Here is a 22,028-nt window from a genome sequence, read left to right on the forward strand (position 1 = left end):
TCGAGCACAGTAGCATTGTGTATCAAACCAGACCTTGTTTAAAAGCCCAACAGCTGTGTCAGCAGAGAGAGCAGGAGAGATCTGAATTCTGTTTAAATCTGTTTCTGATATCGACATGTGCTGTTGGGTTGTGTCTTTGTCAGGTTTTCTGTAATTCTTAGCGACAGAGATGAAAACATTGTTGGACTACTTAAACTCAGTTTCAGATATTATGTTGACATTTCTACCCACGGAAACACTATTCAGATAACAATTTATGCCAGCACTTTTGAGGTGCTGTATTCGTTTCCTTCAGTGTTTCTAATTGTGGCATAAAAATGCCTTTGTACTTTATTCAATTGAACACTCGGCACAGTTTTAAAGTCCAGGCTACTGTTTTTTTGTTTAAACCAGTCATTAATATTAATTATCAGTTAAGTAAGTTGGTCTATGATGTCACAGCCATGCAGTAAGACAATTCTTGCTGCCTAGCCATGTGATCTAGTTCAGACAATCACAGCGCTTAATTGATCCAAGCCATTTTATAATAATAATTATATACCATCACAACCTTTACAACCAATCAGATCGCACCGTTGCCGTTGGTTGTCATGACACTACAGCTTTTGATTTCTGAAGTGTATAAAATTGAACTATTTAGCTAAAAAAAAAAAAAAACATTCCAGCACGGAACAAGCACAGCAGGACATATAAAAAATAAATAAATAAATAAAAGGTTATAAATCTTAATGTTATTGCTGTTAAAACCATAACACTTATTATAATAGCAATAATGACCGAAAGGCAAGGCCAGGAAATGTCCTCCCTGTCAGTCATTATTGCTGACACCGAAATAGTACATTTACTCATATTTGCAATTTTATTTCTGTATGTGTGTGGACCCCTCTACCCTCTCCTTATCTCCAACACAGACCCCGAATATGTCTCAGCCTATATTGACTTGGCAGACAGTCAGCAACTCTTCACTTAACAAAGAACAGATGTCACCTCTCCCGACAGTTCTTAGACGTTACATGTATAGAACAAGTTCAGTTCTCAGCAAGAAAGAGTTATAAGGTTGAAGCACCTTAACACATTTCTTTGATTCACATGAAAAAGTTTCCTATAAAATTGGAAGTCTTAAATAAAATCTAATAAAATGAGCCAATACAAATGATTTGACTCACATTGTCTGAGCAGATGACATTTACAACCAGGCTGATGTTGGGGTCTCCCTTGGATTGAAGAGAGAAAGAAAGCGGATGGCTAATGGCACTTGTTTGGGAGGACGCGAGCGCTCGTCTTCGTCTCTTCCGTTAGTTCGGGGGTTGCAGCGGTGAGCCCGGTTGAATAATATTTGGGCATTCCAAATTGGGAGAAAATTGGAAAATGAATAAAAATAATTGTTAAAAAAAACAAAACAACTAGGCTGATGGTCTTTGACATTTTTAAACAGTGCTGACATGCTTTTATTCCCGAGGGGACCCTTCTCTAATAGAAACTTGATAAAGTGAGAGATGACAAGCCTGGTTTGCATCAAATAAAGATCTATGACCCTTATCTTGAGTGAGGATTGATGAGTACACATTATTTCAGGGCATAAAACTCCACAATCCCCCTTGATGTAGTCCTGTGCTATATTACTATATTCAAAACATATATTCAATATATATATATATATATATATATATGGATATGTAAAACACATAACGGTTTCATTACAACTAAAACAAGTTAATCTCAAGCACAGAAGACGCTGAACAGCAGTTTTAAACCCGAAGAGGCTTGACAATGACACAGTGGAATTCTGAAAGGCATTCCAGAACCCCAAGGCTGTACCAAAGAAAGAATAACCACACAACCGAAGAGATAAGGAATGATTTTGTCAGAGCAGCTCTGCAGAGACCTCTCAACCTAGACTTTTTACAAACACAGACTGACATAGAGGTAGAATGCAAGGAGTGGATCCCAGACACTAATGGTGATGGACTTTGTTGTGTTACTGATGGCTCGGATTTTGTATTCCCTGCCATGACGAGGGATGTCACAGACACAATTGTTAACATTTGAAAATGTTTGAAATCTCTTTGTTTACTTTGCAAACTTTTTTTTTTTGTTGCTTCCCTGAACTATAACAGAGTTAGAGTAATCTGTACCAGATTTAAGTAATCTGCTTTCTCAACAGTGCACAGAAAGCTAAGTTGTGAAGTAATGTAAATATTCACACAGCAATATTGTTTTTAAAAATAATTATGTTAACACTGGCTATATTAGTGCCTGTAAATAAAAAAGGTTCTGGAATTTTAAGCCTTATCATGCATTTGACTTCAAGCCAGATCTGTTGTAGGAACTAGGGTGTATTTTATTATTTTGTGTAGACTTGCCTTTCAGGTAATCCCAGTCATTTAACCAGGAACGAGGAAGTAGAAAGAACAATCTCGGCATACAGTAACTCAAGTAATTCTCAATAACACAAACAAGGAGAGGAAAGAATCAGTGTATGTACATGTCCATTGTCGGGTCCAAATAAGAAGCTGTGAAGAGAATACCAGTTTCAGGACTTTGCTAAGGTAAGAAGGCTCTTTTAAGATTTATGAGTATAAAGACCTGTAGTTACTCAATGGGGCACTCAAGTAAATTACCTGTAGGGTTTGTTTACTACATTTCTATGTGCTGTTTCCATGTATTGTGATTATTTATGTAAGTGTTTACATACGCTCTCCAAATGAAAAGCAGGTGTAAACTAGTAAAGGGTCAGTCACACACGATATGGAATGGTACAAAGGTCTGGTGTATGGAACTGCACGGTGGATATTGTTTACACAAAGACAGAAAATATATGAGGGGCCTTCATGTTTCCCCTCATTGCGGGGTTGCAAAACAAGAAAAAAACAAAAAGCTAAATTCTTCCAGACTATGCACAGGTAGGTAACCTGAGTGAAAATACGATGCTCATTTTCTGCAAATTGTTAAACAAATACTACTGTATGTTGGTAGTTTTAGTAGTTTTAACCCCTGTGCATTTATTTAACTCTTTACAGCAAAGTGACTCTGACTTCAATGAGCTGGTGATGTGTTTTTTACGTTTGTGAAAATGTTGAAAATGGAGAATGACCCCTAAGTTTAAATCCCAAAACACAGCTAAATAACCTCTCTCTCTCTCTCTCTCTCTCTCTCTCTCTCTCTCTCTCTCTCTCTCTCTCTCTCTCTCTCTCTCACTCTCTCTCTCTCATGAATATGTTTGAATCATTTTTTGTTCCACACCTCCATACCGTTTTGCATCATGTGTGTTTCTAACCCTTAAGGGTGTAACTAGCATTACACTGAAAGTTTTCCCTCTTTTAGTTTTTGAGCTAAAGATACACAATCCAGTTAATCAGCTAATAACATTTTAAGATGACATAAAAAAACGAGTAAAATTAAAATCATCACTAAATTATTTTGAATTATGACCTGTACCGCACTTATTGTCATAAAGTACACATGGCCAGGCTTACCAAAGTGTTCAAAGTGCAATTGCACCAGTGAAATAAAACTGACTCAATGCCAACATTGCTTTTGTAAAATGTTTTAATTGGTGAAATTGTATAGCTCTTAATATATCAGGCCCATGGTTTCTTATTGACTTTACTGTGCTATCTAGACGTGTGTTACATTATTTATTACATGCACTTATGAAGGAACTCTGTGCGGGGAAAATCTAATTAAATACATGCAGTTAAAATGTATCCTTGGTTATCCAATGATTACATTTCTAAAGTAGAGCGAGGCCGCTGGTCTTGTATCAGAGAAGCGTGGTTATATTTCCACTATCAGGATAGGAGAGGGGCCAAGCCAATTCTTTGTTCTTGTTTGTTACACTTGAATTAGTAGAATAGATTTTTCAAGGATAACACTGTAGACCATAAACAACTGTTTTTTTTTTTTGTATAATCTTATCAGTTCCTGTCTAGTTAGTCATGTGGCCTGAAGGACAGGAAGTGTTTTTGTACTAGGAAGCAGCCGTTACTTTTACTTCTGTATATGGTTTTATTTTAAATCTGCATATTTCAAACTGAAGTATAAAAAACAAACAGAGACCCAACAGATCTTCAGCAGAGCACATATTAATATTGCTAGTGTTAATTTCAAAACCTTAGCCCTTCTTTATTAATGTAAAGAGGATGCTATATTTAGCTATGTTTTCAGTTTACCATTTTACATATTACCAAGAGTGTCGACAATATACCTCTGTTGGCTATAGCAACAGAAAGACAGTGGCACAGATTCCTAACATTGTATTGCATTACCTGTGGATAAAATAAAGCACTAATCTAAGAAACTACCCACTGTGCAATGCTGGGAGTAGGTTTGTTTATTGTTTATTAATAATAATAATAATAATAATAATAATAATAATAATAATAATAATAATAATAATAATAATAATAATAATAATAATAAGTACTATATAAGTTACCATCTAGCCCCATACATCTGGGACACTGTAAAAAAAAAAAAAAAAAGAATAAAGTGAGTGTGGATTGCTGCAGTAAAAGTATTGTTTTATTTTATCAGTGTTCTATCAAACACACACTGGGGTGGGACTGTGTGAAGCAGAAAGATATTAGTAACAAGAAACTGGACGAGATGCAAGTTCTGTATTATGACAGGCCTGGTTTTCTTTTTTTCAGTCAGGTGTTTGTTAATCTATTTTGCTACGAGGCTCTCGGGATAGAATTGCTGCACACGGCAATTAAACAACGAAATCCATTCAACGAAGCAGCTCACACAATTCACACTCAATATTCATGCTGATTAAAATCAATTCATTTGTGGTTTAGAGGTGAGATGAAAACCTTGACCCGTATTATGCGATCTCTACTGTATGTGCGGGCCCTCATAGTCCAGTTGTTAAAGACCACACCATTATTGTCTCCCTTTACAGCAAGCAAGAAACAGCTTTACTCACCACCAGAAGAAATGTTACAAAAAATATTACATTTTACAATTAGGGCCCAAATTCAGGCCCATTTTAAGGAATGTTTTTAAGGACTGTTTTATACACATATTGTTGGGATAAAAAGCTGTTTGGGAAGTGACAATACACAAATAAACAGTAAAACAAATGAATTATATTCAATTGAAACAGTCCTTAATAAAATGTTCCTTAAAGGAGTCCTTAAAATTTTGTAAATATAAGGACAGCTCTGTCGATTTATGATATTAAACTTGTTTTGCTTTTTCAAACTTCCAGGCCCAGCTTGCAGCACTGGATAGTGCGAGAGACAGAGATGGACAGCATATTTCAGGAGACACAGTTTTTTAAAGACGATGATGATATTGCTGATCTCAAAACGATCGGCCAAGGTAACACCCTGACTTTCGACTGTGTGCTTCCAACAAAGAAGGCCAACCATGATGCCAATGAGATCATCGCAGTGGAGGTGAACTCCCAGGCGAACGTACGTCAGCTGCGCCTTCACATCTGGATACAGGCGAAGGAGAAGAGCTCCCACCCTGAGATTTACCACATTACTGACCCTGAGTCCTACCAGCTGCTCTACAAGAAAGGGGAAGAATGGTACGAGATTTACGATGACTACCAGATCCTGAAGACGCTGGACTCCGTGAGGTATTGGGGTTTACAGGGCATGAATAAGGGGACAATTATTGTGAAGGCAAATCCCAAAGACACAGAGGACAGATTAAGGTTTGAGAAAGACCTGAGTTACATGATTGGGCATGACATTAGTATGGCGCTTGAGAACCGGCTGGATGAGTTTAGCTTTGCCCGTAGGAAGCTGGCATCTATAAGAAGGTTGGAGATCAGAAATCGTGACTACTGGGCATATGCCACAGAACCATGGGCATCATCCACCCCAATTCCAAAAGACCTGGAAGCCATGTTCAACTACGAGGTAGCAACCACAGTCCATTACAATGGAATGAGCCATAAATTCAAAGCAGACATCAAGGAGCCACCAACTTCTCTCATAAAAAGCTTGCTGAAGATGATGGCTGAAAAGGGCATACCTGTTGGACATGCAGAAAGTGGCTTTGTTCTTAAGGTATGTGGGAGAGAGGAATACTTGACAGGAGACCGTCCACTGTCAGACTTTCTGTGGATCCGACAATGTCTCAAAACCAAGCAGGAAATCCAGTTGTCTGTGTTACCCACTCCGACTTTACAAGAGGATGAAGTCCTAGTGGAAGACTGGCCACTGGTGGACAATTATACTGGGCTAGCCAACACACATGAAGAACTGGCCCTGGAGAACAAAGACATCAACCAGATTCTGATGATTTCCCTCTGGGACTGCAACCAAAAGTTCAGAGTAAAACTACTTGGTATAGACATCCCAGAACTGCCAAGCAAAGTCCCTCCCAATGTCTACATCGAAGCCAGCATTCTCCATGGTAGGACTGTCTTGTCTTCGGTTCAGTCGAAGCCCATGCCCTTCACTGATGAAGTTCTGTGGAATGTGTGGTTGGAGTTTGACTTTTTACTTAAGAATGTACCAAGAGGGGCAAGATTGGTCTTCACGGTGAATGGAATAGTCAACGAAGGCAATACAATGCGGGAAGCCAGGTCCCAACCACAAGGAACAAAGACTGCAGATTATAAAGGCAAAGCCAGGACTTTGTACTTTGTGAACCTCCTATTAATCGATCACAGGTCACTTCTCTGCCAGGGGGAACATATTCTCCACATGTGGCCATTCCCTGAAAAGGAGGAGGACTTGTTCACTTACGATGCAGACAAGATGTCCTCTAAAACCAACCCAGATACCGCTAACTCGATGGCTATAAGCATCATCATGGATAGCTATCGCTTCCCAGTTGTCCTTCCACATAGCAGGGCATCCAACCCTTCTTGCATTAATCCAACATCTTCAGATCTGTCATCAGAGGAAAATTCCCTTCCCACCCCAGGGCTAACAAATAAGGACCTTTTAAGGGGGTTCACGGAGGTATGTTCCCAGTATGGTGTCTCTTTACCCAAGTTCCTGAGTACCATTAATTGGGGTGACCCCACAGCCGTGCAGGACATCCACTGGCTGGTTAGCCACTGGAACCCTGTGGACTTGGACATTTCCATTGCTCTGGAGCTCCTCAGCATTCACTTTGCCGATGAGCACATTAGGAGGATGTCCATTAAGAGACTGGAGAGACTGCATAACGATGAGCTGCTGAGATACCTGCTTCAGCTGGTCCAGGTAACTATTCAATACTCACAGGGGATTGAGAAAAAAATAGAAACACTTGGTAAATGTAACATTAATGCAGGGATTAATGTGAAGCATGATGTGTTCTGAAATATATCAAAGCTGTCCTGTCACAAGGAGCAAGTCAGCAGATCTGATAGACTTTGATAGGGGACTTGTTTCCATATCCAAGAAGAAAGGCTTATGTTTCACCAGGAGCATTTTAGAAAGTGGTGACTCTTTCAGGAGGCTTTGAGAAATGGTCACATAACCCTCCAGTACAATTCATTGTCTCATGGAATCAGGCTGTCCTGGCTGCCCATGGTGGCAGTATTGTGGCTGGCATTTATATTTTATTTTTGTCCAGCCACTGATATAGTACATCACTGTTCTTCACACACCACTATTCAGTGGTTGGCCAACTTGGTAAATGTTTGTGCTGACATTGTAAACATTTAGCTGATACGGTTACAAATCTGCTGAATTTGAAATGCGGGCAGTGATTGTGGGTAGATGTCAGTGGTCTATGCTTCAGATATCTCGTTTTGTATCAGTTCATTTTTTCTCAAAGTCTGACAATGGGCTTTGCAATATAATAGTGGGACACATTTAAATACAATGTGAAGCTGGGGATATAGATATAGAATCATATGTTGCCAAAGGAATACCATACCAAGTTTCTACATAATTAGAAGTGTTTGTCTCTGGATATAGTAAAAAGTGTGACAGGCATAGAGACAAAAGCTGAGGGAACACAAATACACTTTGTGGCTTAGAACTTGGTTTCCGGAGACCAGGTTTTGGGCCACTGCAAGGTACAGCAGAGAAGACTTGGGGTTTGATATAGCAAAGTTGCCTCAAAACTAGGTCTCCTGGAACCAGGATTCAAGTCACTGTTCCTGAAAAAAAGTGGCTTTGTGTTCCCTCAGCTTAACAGACACCACCACTGTACTGTATCTCCCTCGACAGTGATATTTAGATGACTTTGCATAAGTCAATATTTATGGCGTATCTGTAGCAGTGATTTTCTGGGTGTTATGTGTTAAATCATGAAGCTCCATTGAATTCAAGAAAATTGACTTAAAGTAACATTAATCATACATTTTTAATTGCTCTCTTGAATTAATTATAGTACCCATGTGTTGTGTCAGTGCAGAATGGAATACATTTAAACACCACAGCGAAACAGCAAAATAGACACAGTGCTTCATAAGCTGCAGATCAGCTAAGTGTTAATCTCTTTTTCAATATAACGTGTGATATTAATCTCTATACAAATACAATATTTAGCAAATTCTACATATTTAACATACTGCAGAGACTTCTCGTGCAATTTAACAAGAAACAAACATCCTCTATAGCCAATCGGTTGTTGTTGTCAGTACTGTGAAAATGGAGGTCACAATGACCTGCAATATTTGGAATAATTTCTTGTAACAAAGTTTTTTTTTTATTTGGGGGAGATGCACTTGTGATTTTTAGCTCCTTTGCTATGTGGACACTGAACAGATAGCAGGTAGGAAATATCAGCTATCTTCGGTGGTTTAGCTTCATACAGGCTATAGGCTGATTTGTCGAGGCTACAGACGCAAGCTGCTATTACTCTGATTCTTTATAATGTTTGGGAGCGGCAGAGCCAATGCAATGCGTCCCTCCCTTTGTAATCGCTAGCAAAGACCAGCAACTTCTCACAGCCAGGACACAAAGCAACGCTTCCCTGACTGTGTGACAATGTCACATTTCATTTTTTTTTAAGCTACGTCTCAAGTGTCATTCACTGTAAGTGTGTGTTTGTTTTTTTTAGCTAATAAAATCGACTGTATATCTTCAGAACCACCTGCATTAATCTGATGAAAATTCTTAATTGTGAAGGCAGTTCATGGTGATTGGTTGACCTATTAAAAGCTTGTGCAAATGTGATGAAATTGATGTTGGTGCTGACACAGGTAATGTATTATGTACAGAGCTTGAATAAATAGCCACACTGCCTTAAACAAAGTGCTTGTAGTTAATTAACCATTTGATATTGCTATTTTAATATTGTTTCATTGTGCTCATAATGTCTTCAGCCAAAAACAGAGCTCTGGATCGGAGAATATTATTATTATTATTATTTATTTCTTAGCTGACTAAGAATATGTAGTCTATAGTATGTTTCTACATACAGCAACTCCAATTATTTTCTTATTCTGAGCATTCAAAGCAGAAGAAGAAGTAGTTGTTACTAGAACATTTCAGAATTTGGTAATGCTAATAAACCACATAAATGCTGCTGTTTTTTTTTATTTACAGATTAATAAACATAACAAATACCTAGCTTTTTGTGCATGTGTGTAAAATAAGATATGGAAAGTGTTTTTTTAAAGATAAAATCAATCGGTCTCTTGGGGATTTTGGTAGTGTAATTGCGTTTTTCTCCCCCATTATTTTGCTATGCCGACATTATGCTACTGACATTTACCAAAAAAATGAAATACTGCTCAAGCAGCAGAAACGCACCCTCAGTTCTGGCAAGGCTTGCTATAAAGACCTTATCTCCCAGTATCACATGTTAATGTCAAATATAGAAAGTACTGTAGACTTTCACTGACCCAATCCAGCTGGGACTGTGTCTGTTTATATTATTGATTTGTTCAGCACACTGATCAAAATCTGAACCGTTTTATGGTTTTCATATTTCAGAAAAGACCAGGCCTTCCCACTTGCACAAACTGACACCGTTGCAAATGAATTTCTTTACATATAGGGAACTGTAATAGAGATACTACTTAGACAGCTAGACACTTAGACAAAGCTCTAAAACATGTTTTCTCTCTAAGTTCAGCTGGTACACTAGAGTGTAACCATTAACCTGTCCCCCTGCCCCTCGTACATGTAAGAAATACGGTATTTGTTCTGTGTTGCATTTCTTACTGATTTCTTGCATCCACAAGAGGTAGATTCTGTTCTTGGTTTCTAATGCAATATCAATGCTTTCCTCCATTTCCAGACTGTATAGAAGAAATGACCTTACGTTTTGGTTTTTTGTAATGTTTCCTTAGGTTGTTAATCGAAAAGCATTGAGGAAACATATCTCCTTCTGTATGCTAGATTTCAAACTCAAACCTTATTTTTCAAATTCACAACACATACTAGTGTATGGAACCTCAGCAATGCAGAAAGAGAGCTTTCATATCTCACTGCCTATCCACAGTGCCACGAGTCCCCACACACATATCTTGTTGTTTGTGGTTCACCAGATGCAATGCTGCATGCATTCATCAGCTCCTTTGACAGTGATTCTCTTTCTGATGTGTTTATACTCAATTTTAAATGATCAGCACCTGGCATTCCATGGAAATCCACATATGACTAAGTGAAAGTCGCCAAATATTATTATATGTTTTGTTGACATTTTTTTTACAGTCATAGAACTCTAGCAAGACCAGAATACATGAACAAACCAATTACAGTATTAATTGTGTTCTACCCATTACATAAGTACCTTCAACTACCCAATATAGAACAGCATGAACAAAATAAGGATATTCTATTATAATTGTGTTAAATTAGCATAATACCGATAAGGGTAATATTTCTGGAATGTTACCCAATTCTTAAAAGAAAAAAGACATGTCAAGATTCTAGGAGTGTGGTTGAAGTTTACTCTTTTGCAGAAGATTGGTTCTGCTAATTCATCCTGAGCCACATTGTGTATAAATATGTGTATAAATGATAAATACAAAAAAATATGTTAGCCTTGTTTTTTTAATTCAAAGTAATACTTAAGAAGGTTTTGGGATGTTTCAATCAATAACTATAAACGTGTTTATCTGGACCAGTGTAAGCACTACAGAACAATGGGCCAGATTTGTCAAAGTCTTTGCTCAGCAGTGCAATTTTTTCACCTTTTATCATGAAAGGAAAATCAGATTACATAACATTAACATTACATAACTAGTAACAAACACGTGTTGACAACTTTAAGTACATCTGTGTAGCTTGTTACATAAAGAGACATAAACTTCATTGTTCTGCGATTTTTGCATGCATGCTATCTAGTAAGCTTACAGGGCATTTCCTGAGAAGACACTTGTGGGTTGCAGCAGTGGGGAGAGAGATTTAACACCTGAAAAGTCTTTCTTTAACCATATCTTTCTTATTACTAGGCTTTGAAGGTTGAACCCTACCATGACAGCATTCTGGCACGATTCCTGATCAAAAGGGCACTGCAGGTAAGTGCACTGTACACAAATGACCTAGGAAGTGGAAGAGTAACAGATTTCCTGAAAGGCAGTGCCAACAAACTTTCTTTTTTTACCTAGCACAGTTCCAGATCTCATGTTTTACAATGTTAGCGTATCATATGTTTCTTAATGAACTGCACATTTGAGACTGTTATGTTAAATGGAAGTGCATGACAGGTATTGGTTTATGAACTTTAGCTACATCCACTTTTGTAGCACCATTTTGGACGAAAAAAACGTGCATGAAAACGGCAACCATTTTTAAAACAAAGCCCTAACTGCCTGTTTTTTGTCCTTGTTAACAGAGTAAAAGGATTGGCCACTTCTTCTTCTGGTACCTGCGGAGTGAGATTACCGCGTCCCCGTATTTCCGTGACCGTTTCGCTGTGATTCTGGAGGCGTACCTCCTGGGCTGTGGCCAGTCAATGCTGGAGGGCTTCCTGAAGCAGGTTCAGGTGGTGGAGAGCCTCCAAAAAGTGGTCATTGACATCAAGAAGATCATCCCAGAAAAGAGTGATCTGCCAGCCAATGGTGAGGGAAAAACCTGTGGCTTTATAACTAGAGATGTGTGAAGTTTGCAAAGTTTTTACTCATCCTTGAAATCGTAGCTTGTTCTGTCGATTAAAAAAAGGGATTTTTTAATTATATTTCCAGTCTGAAAGATGTTTCTCCTTATTCCCCATCTTTCTCTTAGTGAACTGAATCATCTAATGTTTTTCATATCTTTCTACCTAAAAATGTCTGTACCAGATGTGCATGTGCTCATTTATGAAAAAAACAGAACAAAGGGTATCCCCGAGTGGCTTGCCTGGTAAAAGCACGGCTGCTTGGTGTGCAAGGTGAGTCAAACAGTCAGGGGAATGCAGGGGTGTGTGAAGTTGCCAGTCTTTCCTGGGAATTCCAAAGGGAGCATCGCATTGGCTCTGGCACCCTTGTGCTTTAGGGAGGCAAAATCGGCAGAGACTGCATCGTGCTCCAGTGGACCTTACTGGCCAGGTGCCTGATAAGATGATTTGTGAGATGGGAGGACACCCAATGACCTTCAGCTCTCCTTAGCTGTTGTGGGGAATTTTTGTGGTGAGGGGACATAATTGGACATTCTACATCAGTTGAAAATAGGGGGGAAATTATTGGGTACTCTAAATTAAAAAAAAATAAAAAAAATAATTGTTAATAGAGAAAGAGCTAGCAGCATCATTAAGGGTTAAAGAAACAGCTGCAGATTATAATTAGAAAATTGAACTGAGATTTCCCTAAATAGATGATGTATTTGTTCTAGAAAAACAGCACATACATAATTAGATAACTGAGAAAGTAAAAGGCAAATGTAGGGGAAGACAAAGAATTCTTGCAGAATAAAAACTTTGCAAACATCTAATTCTCAGCCCCTAATTTAGCAGGAATTTAGAACATGTACAAAAGTACTTTCAGTATCAGGATGTGGTCCTTGTGGTAGCAGTGGAAGTATTGTACACACAGATACAAGCTTGTTTTTTTTGTTTTCCACCCTAGCTGCATTGAAACTTCAGGAAATGCTGCGAAGCATCAGTCTCCCGAAAGATTTCCTGGTACCATACGACCCGCGCATCAGAGCAGGCGAAATTATGGTATGTACCTACAGACGCCCTTCTATCTTTCCAATAGCATGTTACTGACTGAAAGCACACTGAAAGAGTCAGTTGGGAAATCTGGTTGGTTAGTGGCAGGGGAAAAAGTCATGGGACAGGGGATTTCACTCTTCAGGTGAAATGAACACAGAAGAGCAACTCTATCCGAAAAGCATGGCTTGAAAAACAGATTTCTTTAATCTAGTTACCGCAACATTCTTACTACATATAACAGTACTATAACAGTCTATATACATGTACAGTAGGCGTGGCTGACAGTCTTGAAAGAGCACATTGTCAAGTGATTTGACACAACATTTACACAGAAGAAATGTCAATGAATATATAGGTTTGTTTTAAATTGTTTCATGACACACATTAAGACATGTTCGTCTGCTAGACTTTCTTATCTCTTTTACCCAATTCATTCCACTCCCTTTGCCCCCCTTCCCAGGTGGAGAAGTGCAAGGTGATGGCTTCGAAGAAGAAGCCCCTGTGGCTGGAGTTCAACAGCAGTGACTCGGAGGGAGCCTCCGGCTCCACTATCGCAATCATCTTCAAACACGGGGATGACCTGCGGCAGGACATGCTGGTTCTAAAGGTGCGTGCAAGGCAACGGGTACAGCTAACTTTCTGCACCAAGCAGTTCTGGGGGTGCTACCTTAAAGTGTGGTGTATATATATGTTTTCAAACAAAGAGCCGCAAACGAAGAGCCGCAAACAAAGAGCCAAAAGCAAAGAGCCAAAAACAAATGTGGGGAGTGTCATTTTTGTCTCTTAAATTAAACACGCATTGCATGTTATTTGTTCAAACTCCATGAAGTGTCGCTGTCTGTCTGTATGGCCCTAATGAAAAAAAACAGTGGCTGGCTGACACCCACATCCTAATAAAAACAACATCATACATTTTAACAACCAGTTAAAAGACAGATTACCTCGGGAAGCCCAGGATAGAGACGGCAGATGCAACACACTACAAAATACCCAGTACAATAATAAATAAAAACATTTCAAAAGAGAATAACCAGTCGTTAAACAATGGAAACAATGCAGCCGGCTTGCCTTATAACAGACGAGAAGGGATTGCGCAGCACATTCTGAAAGGAAGACCTGATGCATAACCCATGTGAAATGAAAATACCGGGTCAAAACGGATTTATAACCAGGGATATCAAAACAATCACGATTAGGTTGAAAAAGATACCCCAGGAAAAGGTACAAGAAAGCAGAAAGCAGGGGAAGTAATGTGTTGTGTTTAATCCCCTACAGCCTGTCAGTAACATTTTAAGGTCAGTGATTTCCAAGACAATATTATGTCAAACATTAAGAAATAATAATTCAATCTGCTTGTTTCTGGTGTTTGTTTTGCAGACAATGGCAATAATGGACTCAATCTGGCAGGGAAGTTCCCTTGATCTGAATCTCATCCCTTATGGCTGCATCTCCACTGGGTACAATATAGGTAATCAGCGCTCTTTGAGTTCTGGATTCCATGTTTGGAATTGAGGAATAATAGCGCATTTAGGGTTCTGACCAGGTGCTTGTGACTGCCCTCCATCAGTGTGCACAGCAACACACATACTGTGCACTGTATATATCTGAGGATATGAAGAAATGGTCCACATCTCCTGCCCCTGTTTAATTAAGCACAGGAGTTAACGTCCACTTCCGTTTCAGTCAGTGCAGCTTGCCACTTTGAAGCATGATCTTGACTGATCTTAAAAGCTAAGCAAGGGTAGACTTGGTTAGCACTTGGATTACTGCTGTGAGTCACATATTGTGTTTGCAACGTCTATGCCAAAGTGCTTTTATTTAAGAGATGCTCTTCAATTCTAGTTACCTGTCATAGACATGTAACAAAGGCTCGATCAGCCAAAGTGTCTTTATAGAAGCCATCTTGTGATCAGTTACTTTGGATCAATCTTCCTTTTGTATTGCTGGCAATACACAGATGAGCACTAGATGGTGCTGGTGCTTACTAATGTTAAACCATTCTGGCTGATCTAGACTACATAAAGTTGGGACTCCTCTCGGGCCTCCTTTTGTAAGGTTGGGTGGTCTAACTTGGCACCAAAGAGATCTAAGGGAGGAGGGTAATATACAGTATATATATATATATATATATATATATATATATATATATATATATATATATATATATATATATATATATATAAAGTCTTTACAAAGTGGCTCTGTGCATCAGGCTAGGATTGTGTAAAAGTGTGTGAGTGTTTTTCTTCCTGGTCTGTGCAGGGATGATCGAGGTAGTGAGAGACGCAATGACCATCGCATCTGTGCAGAGGAGCAAAGGAGGGACGACAGGGGCCTTTAAAAATGACGCGCTGTTTGAGTGGATCAGGGAGAAGTGCCAAGTGGAGGAAATCGTGAGTTGGGAAGACAGAAAAAATAAACGTCTTCTTAGATAATTGCTGTCCTTCTTCAGCTTTATCTAACACCCATGATTTAAATGCATTTCAATTAAATGTTTACGAAGAAATATAAACCACTCGAAGAGTCAAACTTTTACAGTATTATTATTATTATTATTATTATTATTATTATTATTATTATTATTATTATTTAATTTTTAAGATCTTTTTACTTACTGTTTTTCTTAATGTTGCCACCTGGCCCCATAATTCCAGCACAATTTAAGACAGGCCAGGTTATTTAAACCCCCTCTAAACCACAAATGAACCGATTTCTAATCAACAGGTTAAGTGAGTGTGAATAGCAGGAGTGGCTTCCATAAATGCATTTAATTGTTTAATTGTGGTGGCGATTCTATCCGCAGAGCATCGTAACAACATGGATTAAAATCGTATTGCTTGAAATTGTATATGGTAAACAATACCTATCAAAATAGTACAATTCATTATACACGATTTTGCACTCACCCACACTCTTTTTTGTTTAACTTTGTTAAAGGTGAACACAGTGCTTCACACAGTCCCGCCTAATCAGGAAAAAAAGCCAATCAGCAAGCTGTAGAGGTCTGATTGATGGAAACAATCCTCACAGGAAGTAATTCCAGACCCCGGGGAAGGTGTGTGCTTTTGTTAGTTAGTAAAACAATTCAGTTCCTTTAGCAATAATTCACGCAATTCACACTCACTTTACATCAATTCATTTGAGGTTTAGAGAGGTGAGTTGAAAAACCTGGCCTGTTTCCGTGTCCCGAGATTATGGAGCCAGGTGTCAACCCTAGTTTTTCTGTTGGTCTTTATTTTGACTTTGGTGGTGGTGGAGCCCATATTGTGCCACCACTTTGTAATAGTACCTGGGCCTATATTTATCATTTGTGCTTGCGCAAGTATTCCCTTTTAAACCATGCATACAGACATTCAAACTTCTTTTAAGTATTGCTGAAATTGCAATGTTTGTCACATATAATTATTTCATAAACGATTGCTGTTATATACCAAATATGTTATTATTAATATTGTTACTGATATTTAGGCAGTAGTATGATATAAATGTTGGTTACTATCACCATGAGTATTACTTAATAAACAGATGGCATACATGCCAACAGTCTCTATATATCCTGATTTCCTAGCAAATGTCCCGTGTCCCGATACATAGTAAGAAAATCCCGATACTTATCCTTTGAAATTCTTCACAGCTAGTCTGTGGCGTTTACAGACAGCTATTTACCATATATGGCTATATAGGGTGTTTTAAATGCAATTGTCCACATGTGAACAACTTTAGTGATAAATTGATAAATCATTATGCATGCAACAATTCTAAAATGTATGCATACGAACAAATCAAGTAATTTATTTACACACAAATTATAAATATAGGCCCTGGTTTTCTTTCCTCATCCATTTCCTGTGTTACAGCTAACAGGACCCCACCTGACTAAACCAGGTGGGGTTCTAATATGTGTAACACAAGAAGTGAAGGAAAAATGGGCTTCACCTGAGTCAAAGTGTAAATAACGTCTGGGGAACAACACATCAGTAAGTAAGTTGAGTTCATAAAGTAAGATAATGTTCTTTGTGTAATCAAGGTTTTCATTCCACTTACTGGCAGTAGCAGTCGCGCTGCATGATTATTTGCTTATTGGGATCAGGCTTTCTGTTGAAATCAGCAGGTGCAGACAATCAGGTGAGGGTCATTGTTGTAGGTTGGGCTGATTATACCATTCAAAATGGATTTCTGATAATTGCTCCTTTGCTTACTCTGTAGAGAACAGCAATCGCCACACCTCCAAGCAGCTGTCTCTTCAGCTGTTTCACTGGGACTGGTAAATGAGCCCAATCAACAGCAATGACCCTCACCTGTGGTGAGCTTATCCGAATAATCAGTTTGCGCAGCTCTAATTAGCGACTTTACCACCAGTCCCCCCTTTCTTTTGCGAGGATCTTTTGATTCAGTTGTGGAGATACAGGTTTTCCAAAGTCATCACTGTAGAAAGAAAAATCTAAGTATAGCCCCCCGGTGTCTAATCACATCCTTTACAGATAAAACAATCTGCTTTTCATCTGGGTTCTTCCTATAAACAATCCAATATTTCTTTTCATTATAGCCAGCGATTTCGTGGATTGTGTACAGTATGTGCTGTGGTGGTCTGATCAGTGTGAATCACTTTGTTCTGCTACAGCAGTGGTGCACAGTAGCATTACCATACTCCTCTGTGCTTGTATTCTGCAGTACTATCAAGCAATGGAGAGGTTTGTCACCTCCTGCGCAGGATACTGTGTTGCTACCTACGTCCTGGGAATTGGGGATCGCCATAATGACAACATCATGATAACCAAGCAAGGTATGAGCAGGCAGGCCAGGGGCCAGAGAAATACATTCTGTCAGCCAAGTAACACAGCAGGTGCACAGTATTATTATTATCTATTTCTTAGCAGACACCCTTATCCAGGGAGACTTACAATTGTTACAAGATATCACGTTATTTTTACATACAATTACCCATTTCGACAGTTGGGTTTTTCACTGGAGCAATCTAGGTAAAGTACCTTGCTCAAGGGTACAGCAGCAGTGTCCCGCACCTGGCATTGAACCCACGACCCTCCAGTCAAGAGTCCAGAGCCCTAACCACTACTCCACATTGCTGCCCAATAAGTATAAGTATACCCCTTATACAAGTTTACCATAGTAATAGCATATTGGAAGCATGGTTAAGGATAGGTAAGCATTGTAAAGACCAGAGAGGAATGGCAAAGCATATTAAAAAAAAAAAAAAAAAACATGGCACACTTTGGTAAACTGTTGCAAATGCTTAGCATGACTATGTGGAAACTGCAAGGTTACTGTGTAAATCTACAATAGTAAACTTTTCTAAGGGATCTTGGTAACACAGGTTCATATCTGAGAGGTTGTCTGCAGTCTATGACTAGGAATGCATGGGACTTATTTCAAAGCACTTGAAGCCTCATACTTTTTTGTTCCATCATTCGGTTGCTGTGCTGTCAGGTTTTGGTGAGCTTTCGTATCACTATAGATAAAACGACTGTATCTTCGGTAATATAAACTGGACAGTCAACAGCCTTTTCCTGATAGAGAGGCTAAACTGCAGAGGAAGCAAAAAAAGCAGTAAGAACAGCCTCCACAAACAGAGCATGTGTCAAGGAAATGTTTTTGTAATGTCCTAACTAGTAGATTGAAAATGTGCCTATGGATTGGTTTTATGTGTTGCCAAAACAGCTAGGTTACAATGAAAAATGCTTTCTCTGCAGTTAAGGGGTTAAACAACTGCTGCAGGACCACAGAGCCCTCTGGTGGTGTTTTATGGAAATACATCCACTGTGTTACACAAAAGAAAGGAGGGTTTTTTGTCTTTGGCAGTGTTTCAGGAGGGCGTGATTCATAATAGATTAAACACCACGGATTTACTGGCTAACTCGTTTTCAGCTGTGGATTTCTGATTGGCTCCAGTGTCTCAGTGTTTCTTTACTGCAGGAAAAAACAAACCTTTTCATTGTTGTGACCGACAATCATAGTGTAACACTAAAAATGAGCAGTACAACTCACACCACTCGGTGAGGTCTGGGTTTTGTCTCTAAGAAAACTTGCCTTGATTTTCAGAGACAGATTGTGGAGTTGAAGATCTGCTTTTTGGGGGGCTTGTGTAGGGTTTTGTTTTCTCTATGATTAACAGGATCAGTGAAGCTTGTTATTATGATCACCAGCATGCCGTCAAAGAAAGTAGCACTTGCTGTGAGATTTGTGGTCTCCCTCATTGATACCATGTGACAATGTGACTTTTCAATTTGCTCCGCCTACTCTACTATAGATATGGAATGAACTACCGGTAATTGTGCTTCATAAAGTCGGATGAAACCTGCTGAATAATGTTATGTTCACATATTGAATTACATACCGCGTTGTAGTTTTCCATATACTTAACGAAAAACGGACACACAATTTAAAAAGTGAGGGATAATGGGTTACCTAGTCATGTTGTTGATGCTGAACCACTGGGGTCCTTTAGGGCCCCACTTGACAATGTTTTGAAATCAGTCACTAGGAAGCAGGCAGACACTGCTGGGCTGAATGGCCTCCTCACTCGTATCTGAATTTCTCCAGGAAACCTGTTCCACATTGATTTTGGGCACATCATGGGGAACACCAAGCGATTCCTGGGTGTGAACAGGGAGAGAGTCCCCTTCGTCCTCACGCCAGACTTCCTTTACATGATGGGGAGAGTCGGCAAGAAAACCAGCCTCTACTTCAAGAGATTCAAGGTGAGGCTGCTACCAAACACCTTCACGCTCATCAGTGCCCATATGCAGTGGACAACAAGATAGGGTTGGGCAATACACCAGTATTGTTGTTGTTACCAGTATTTTTTAATGACGATAAAAATATCGGCACAAATAAATGATATAGTTCCTTTTTTTTTTTTTTGGTCAACCCTTATCTTGTGCATGACGCAAACTGAATAGTATTAAGCTTTGGACGGATCCATTTGAACATCATAGGGAGGTCAATAGGTGGTACAGGTTCATATTTGTATTGGAGTATATTATTTCCATTTTTAATTCCAGAACTCCTATTATTTTATTGATTGTCAGTTCAAGCATTTAATCAATCGGGCTTCATTTTAAACCTTTTAAAAGGTTAGTTTTTAATTATGTTCGATGTACCCAATGTATAGGCTCCAGTGTTTTGGACACAGGCTTCACCTTGCTATTGATAAGACATTACCTTATTTTATTAACAATGTGAATGCACCCATCTTTGTGTTATTTAGAGTATGTTTAACAAGCTGTCACTTGCCCTGGGGTGTGCCACGTTACACTAGCTATATTAAGCATTACTTACTTTTAATATTGAATATTAAACTATATTTTCTTTTCTGTTCTATGTGAATAAACGTACTTTGTGTGTATTCATACATGGCGAATGAGTAAGTAGCTTACTATGAGAGAATATATATATTTTTTTCTCAGTCGTGGCCTTAATACATGAAAATCCTTTGAAAGGAAAGCATGTTCTGTTTTGCGAATGATTTAAACGTACCGTATTGGAAGTGTTTTGGGCCTGTAGTATTATAGAAAAGCAGCTTTTAAAAGTACTTCTATTTGTATATTTTAACATACAATTACAAAAAAAACCTTCATCAGAATGTCAAATATATTGTATATCGTCTTGTATATCTAAAATATCATGATATACTTTTTGAGGTATATCGCCCACTCCTACAGCAGGTAGAGTTGACAAACACTGTGGCTAGTGCCTCCCAATTATCAGTGTTTCTTTATGTGTTTGTACATAAACGGTGCAGATTCTGAGTTGTTTTCTTTGTTTTATCATGATGTCAGCTCTATGGTATGTTTATAATCTTCATTTCCTGTAGCAGTGTTAACAGCATGTATTAGGGGTAGCAGCCAATTGTTGACTAGTCAAATAGAAAAGTGACAGTCAGCCTCAGAAACTGGTAGTCAATCACATGTCACGTGATTGTGAAGTGTGCGGTTTCAGATGGACAGAAGTGGAGTCGCAGTTGCAATCCATTAACATAGAAATATATTAGCACTCTTATTAAATAATTCCAAGACACTTGGGGATTAAGGTGGGGTTAATGTGTAGCACAAACGCACTGTTTAAATTCTGGTTCTGCCATAGTCATTCTAGAACTGTCTGCCATGCGTGTGTATTCGTTTTCTGCAGGAGATCTGTATCCGGGCCTACCTGGACCTGCGCTCCAACTCCAACCTGCTGATCACACTCTTCTCCCTCATGATGCTCACGGGCATTCCTGAGCTCTCCAGTACCGACGACATCAAGTACCTGAAGGAGGCGCTGCAGCTGGGGAAGGACGACAGCTCAGCCCAGGAACACTTCCTCAATCAGATCAGCATCTGTGAGAACCAGGGCTGGACTGTCCAGGCCAACTGGTGGATCCACATGGTCGCCGGCATCAAATAAGAGTGAAGGTTAGCAGACTGAGCCTGCGGTGTCTAGGGAGCCTCTTGTGGAATAGTGACCCGCTGCTTCGCCACTCCTCTTACTCAGCTCTAATGACTGCTGGCCTGGAAAGCAGGAGTGAGATTCAGCTCAGTGTGTGTGTCAGGTTGCCATGGCGCTGGTTGCACCCAGTTTTTTTTAAGCATTTTCTGTCAGAAGCAGCAAAAGCAAAAGCAGACACTCCTAATTGTACCAACTGTCAAAAAAATGGTGATGTAATGGCAGTTTCTGTTAATATTAAGACTGCAGGGTAATCTAAGATACAACAGTTCCCAAACCCAGTTTGGGAATATGACCGTGTTCCACGTTTATTGTACCAAGTTAAAAGTGGAATAAATAGTGTGTACAAAATAACTAGTTCTGTCTTCTTTGTATCATTCATGCTATTGGGGTTCCACTTCTTGTTTTCTTCCTGTGCTTCATGATATTACTTATATTTTAAAAAGTCTGAGCTCAGCATTGTTTGCAGCAATATTTCTCTGCTAAAAACAGAGAAACAACTGCTTTTTGTATCATCAGTGTGAGACTAAAGATAAGAGAGTGAGACTTGTTGAAAAGTCTGCATGTATTTATTATTATTATTATTTGTTTAT

The 22,028-nt window shown here is 39.0% G+C and overlaps 1 protein-coding gene across 2 annotated transcripts; it reads left to right on the forward strand.

Annotated features, from left to right (window-relative positions):
• Positions 1-2,213: 2,213 nt before the first annotated feature.
• LOC117411871 (phosphatidylinositol 4,5-bisphosphate 3-kinase catalytic subunit gamma isoform) lies at positions 2,214-21,800 on the forward strand. Of its 2 annotated transcripts, XM_034019681.3 has the most exons (11): positions 2,378-2,549; positions 5,216-7,178; positions 11,315-11,380; positions 11,698-11,923; positions 12,905-12,999; positions 13,454-13,600; positions 14,371-14,461; positions 15,256-15,386; positions 17,665-17,776; positions 19,552-19,709; positions 21,139-21,800. In XM_034019681.3, the coding sequence occupies exons 2-11, from the start codon at positions 5,253-5,255 to the stop codon at positions 21,394-21,396; spliced, it is 3,210 nt and encodes a 1,069-aa protein (XP_033875572.3). In that variant the 5' UTR covers positions 2,378-2,549; positions 5,216-5,252; the 3' UTR covers positions 21,397-21,800. The 2 variants fall into 2 exon arrangements, 1 of the variants encoding a protein (XP_033875572.3); XR_004545864.3 differs by lacking the exons at positions 19,552-19,709; positions 21,139-21,800 and adding an exon at positions 15,931-16,048 and having other exon boundaries at positions 2,214-2,549; positions 17,665-17,774.
• Positions 21,801-22,028: the final 228 nt, after the last annotated feature.

Source organism: Acipenser ruthenus, chromosome 16, assembly GCF_902713425.1.
Source record: "Acipenser ruthenus chromosome 16, fAciRut3.2 maternal haplotype, whole genome shotgun sequence".
Taxonomy (NCBI): Eukaryota; Metazoa; Chordata; class Actinopteri; order Acipenseriformes; family Acipenseridae; genus Acipenser; species Acipenser ruthenus.

What these genes read in the sequence shown, in the direction of transcription:
- LOC117411871 (XM_034019681.3), top strand. Translation starts at nt 5,253, where the DNA reads ATGGACAGCATATTTCAGGAGACACAGTTTTTTAAAGACGATGATGAT. An exon ending in TCAGAGCAGGCGAAATTATG is followed by an intron (nt 13,000 to 13,453) that starts GTATGTACCTAC and finishes CCCCCTTCCCAG; the next exon opens with GTGGAGAAGTGCAAGGTGAT. An exon ending in AGTGCCAAGTGGAGGAAATC is followed by an intron (nt 15,387 to 17,664) that starts GTGAGTTGGGAA and finishes TGTATTCTGCAG; the next exon opens with TACTATCAAGCAATGGAGAG.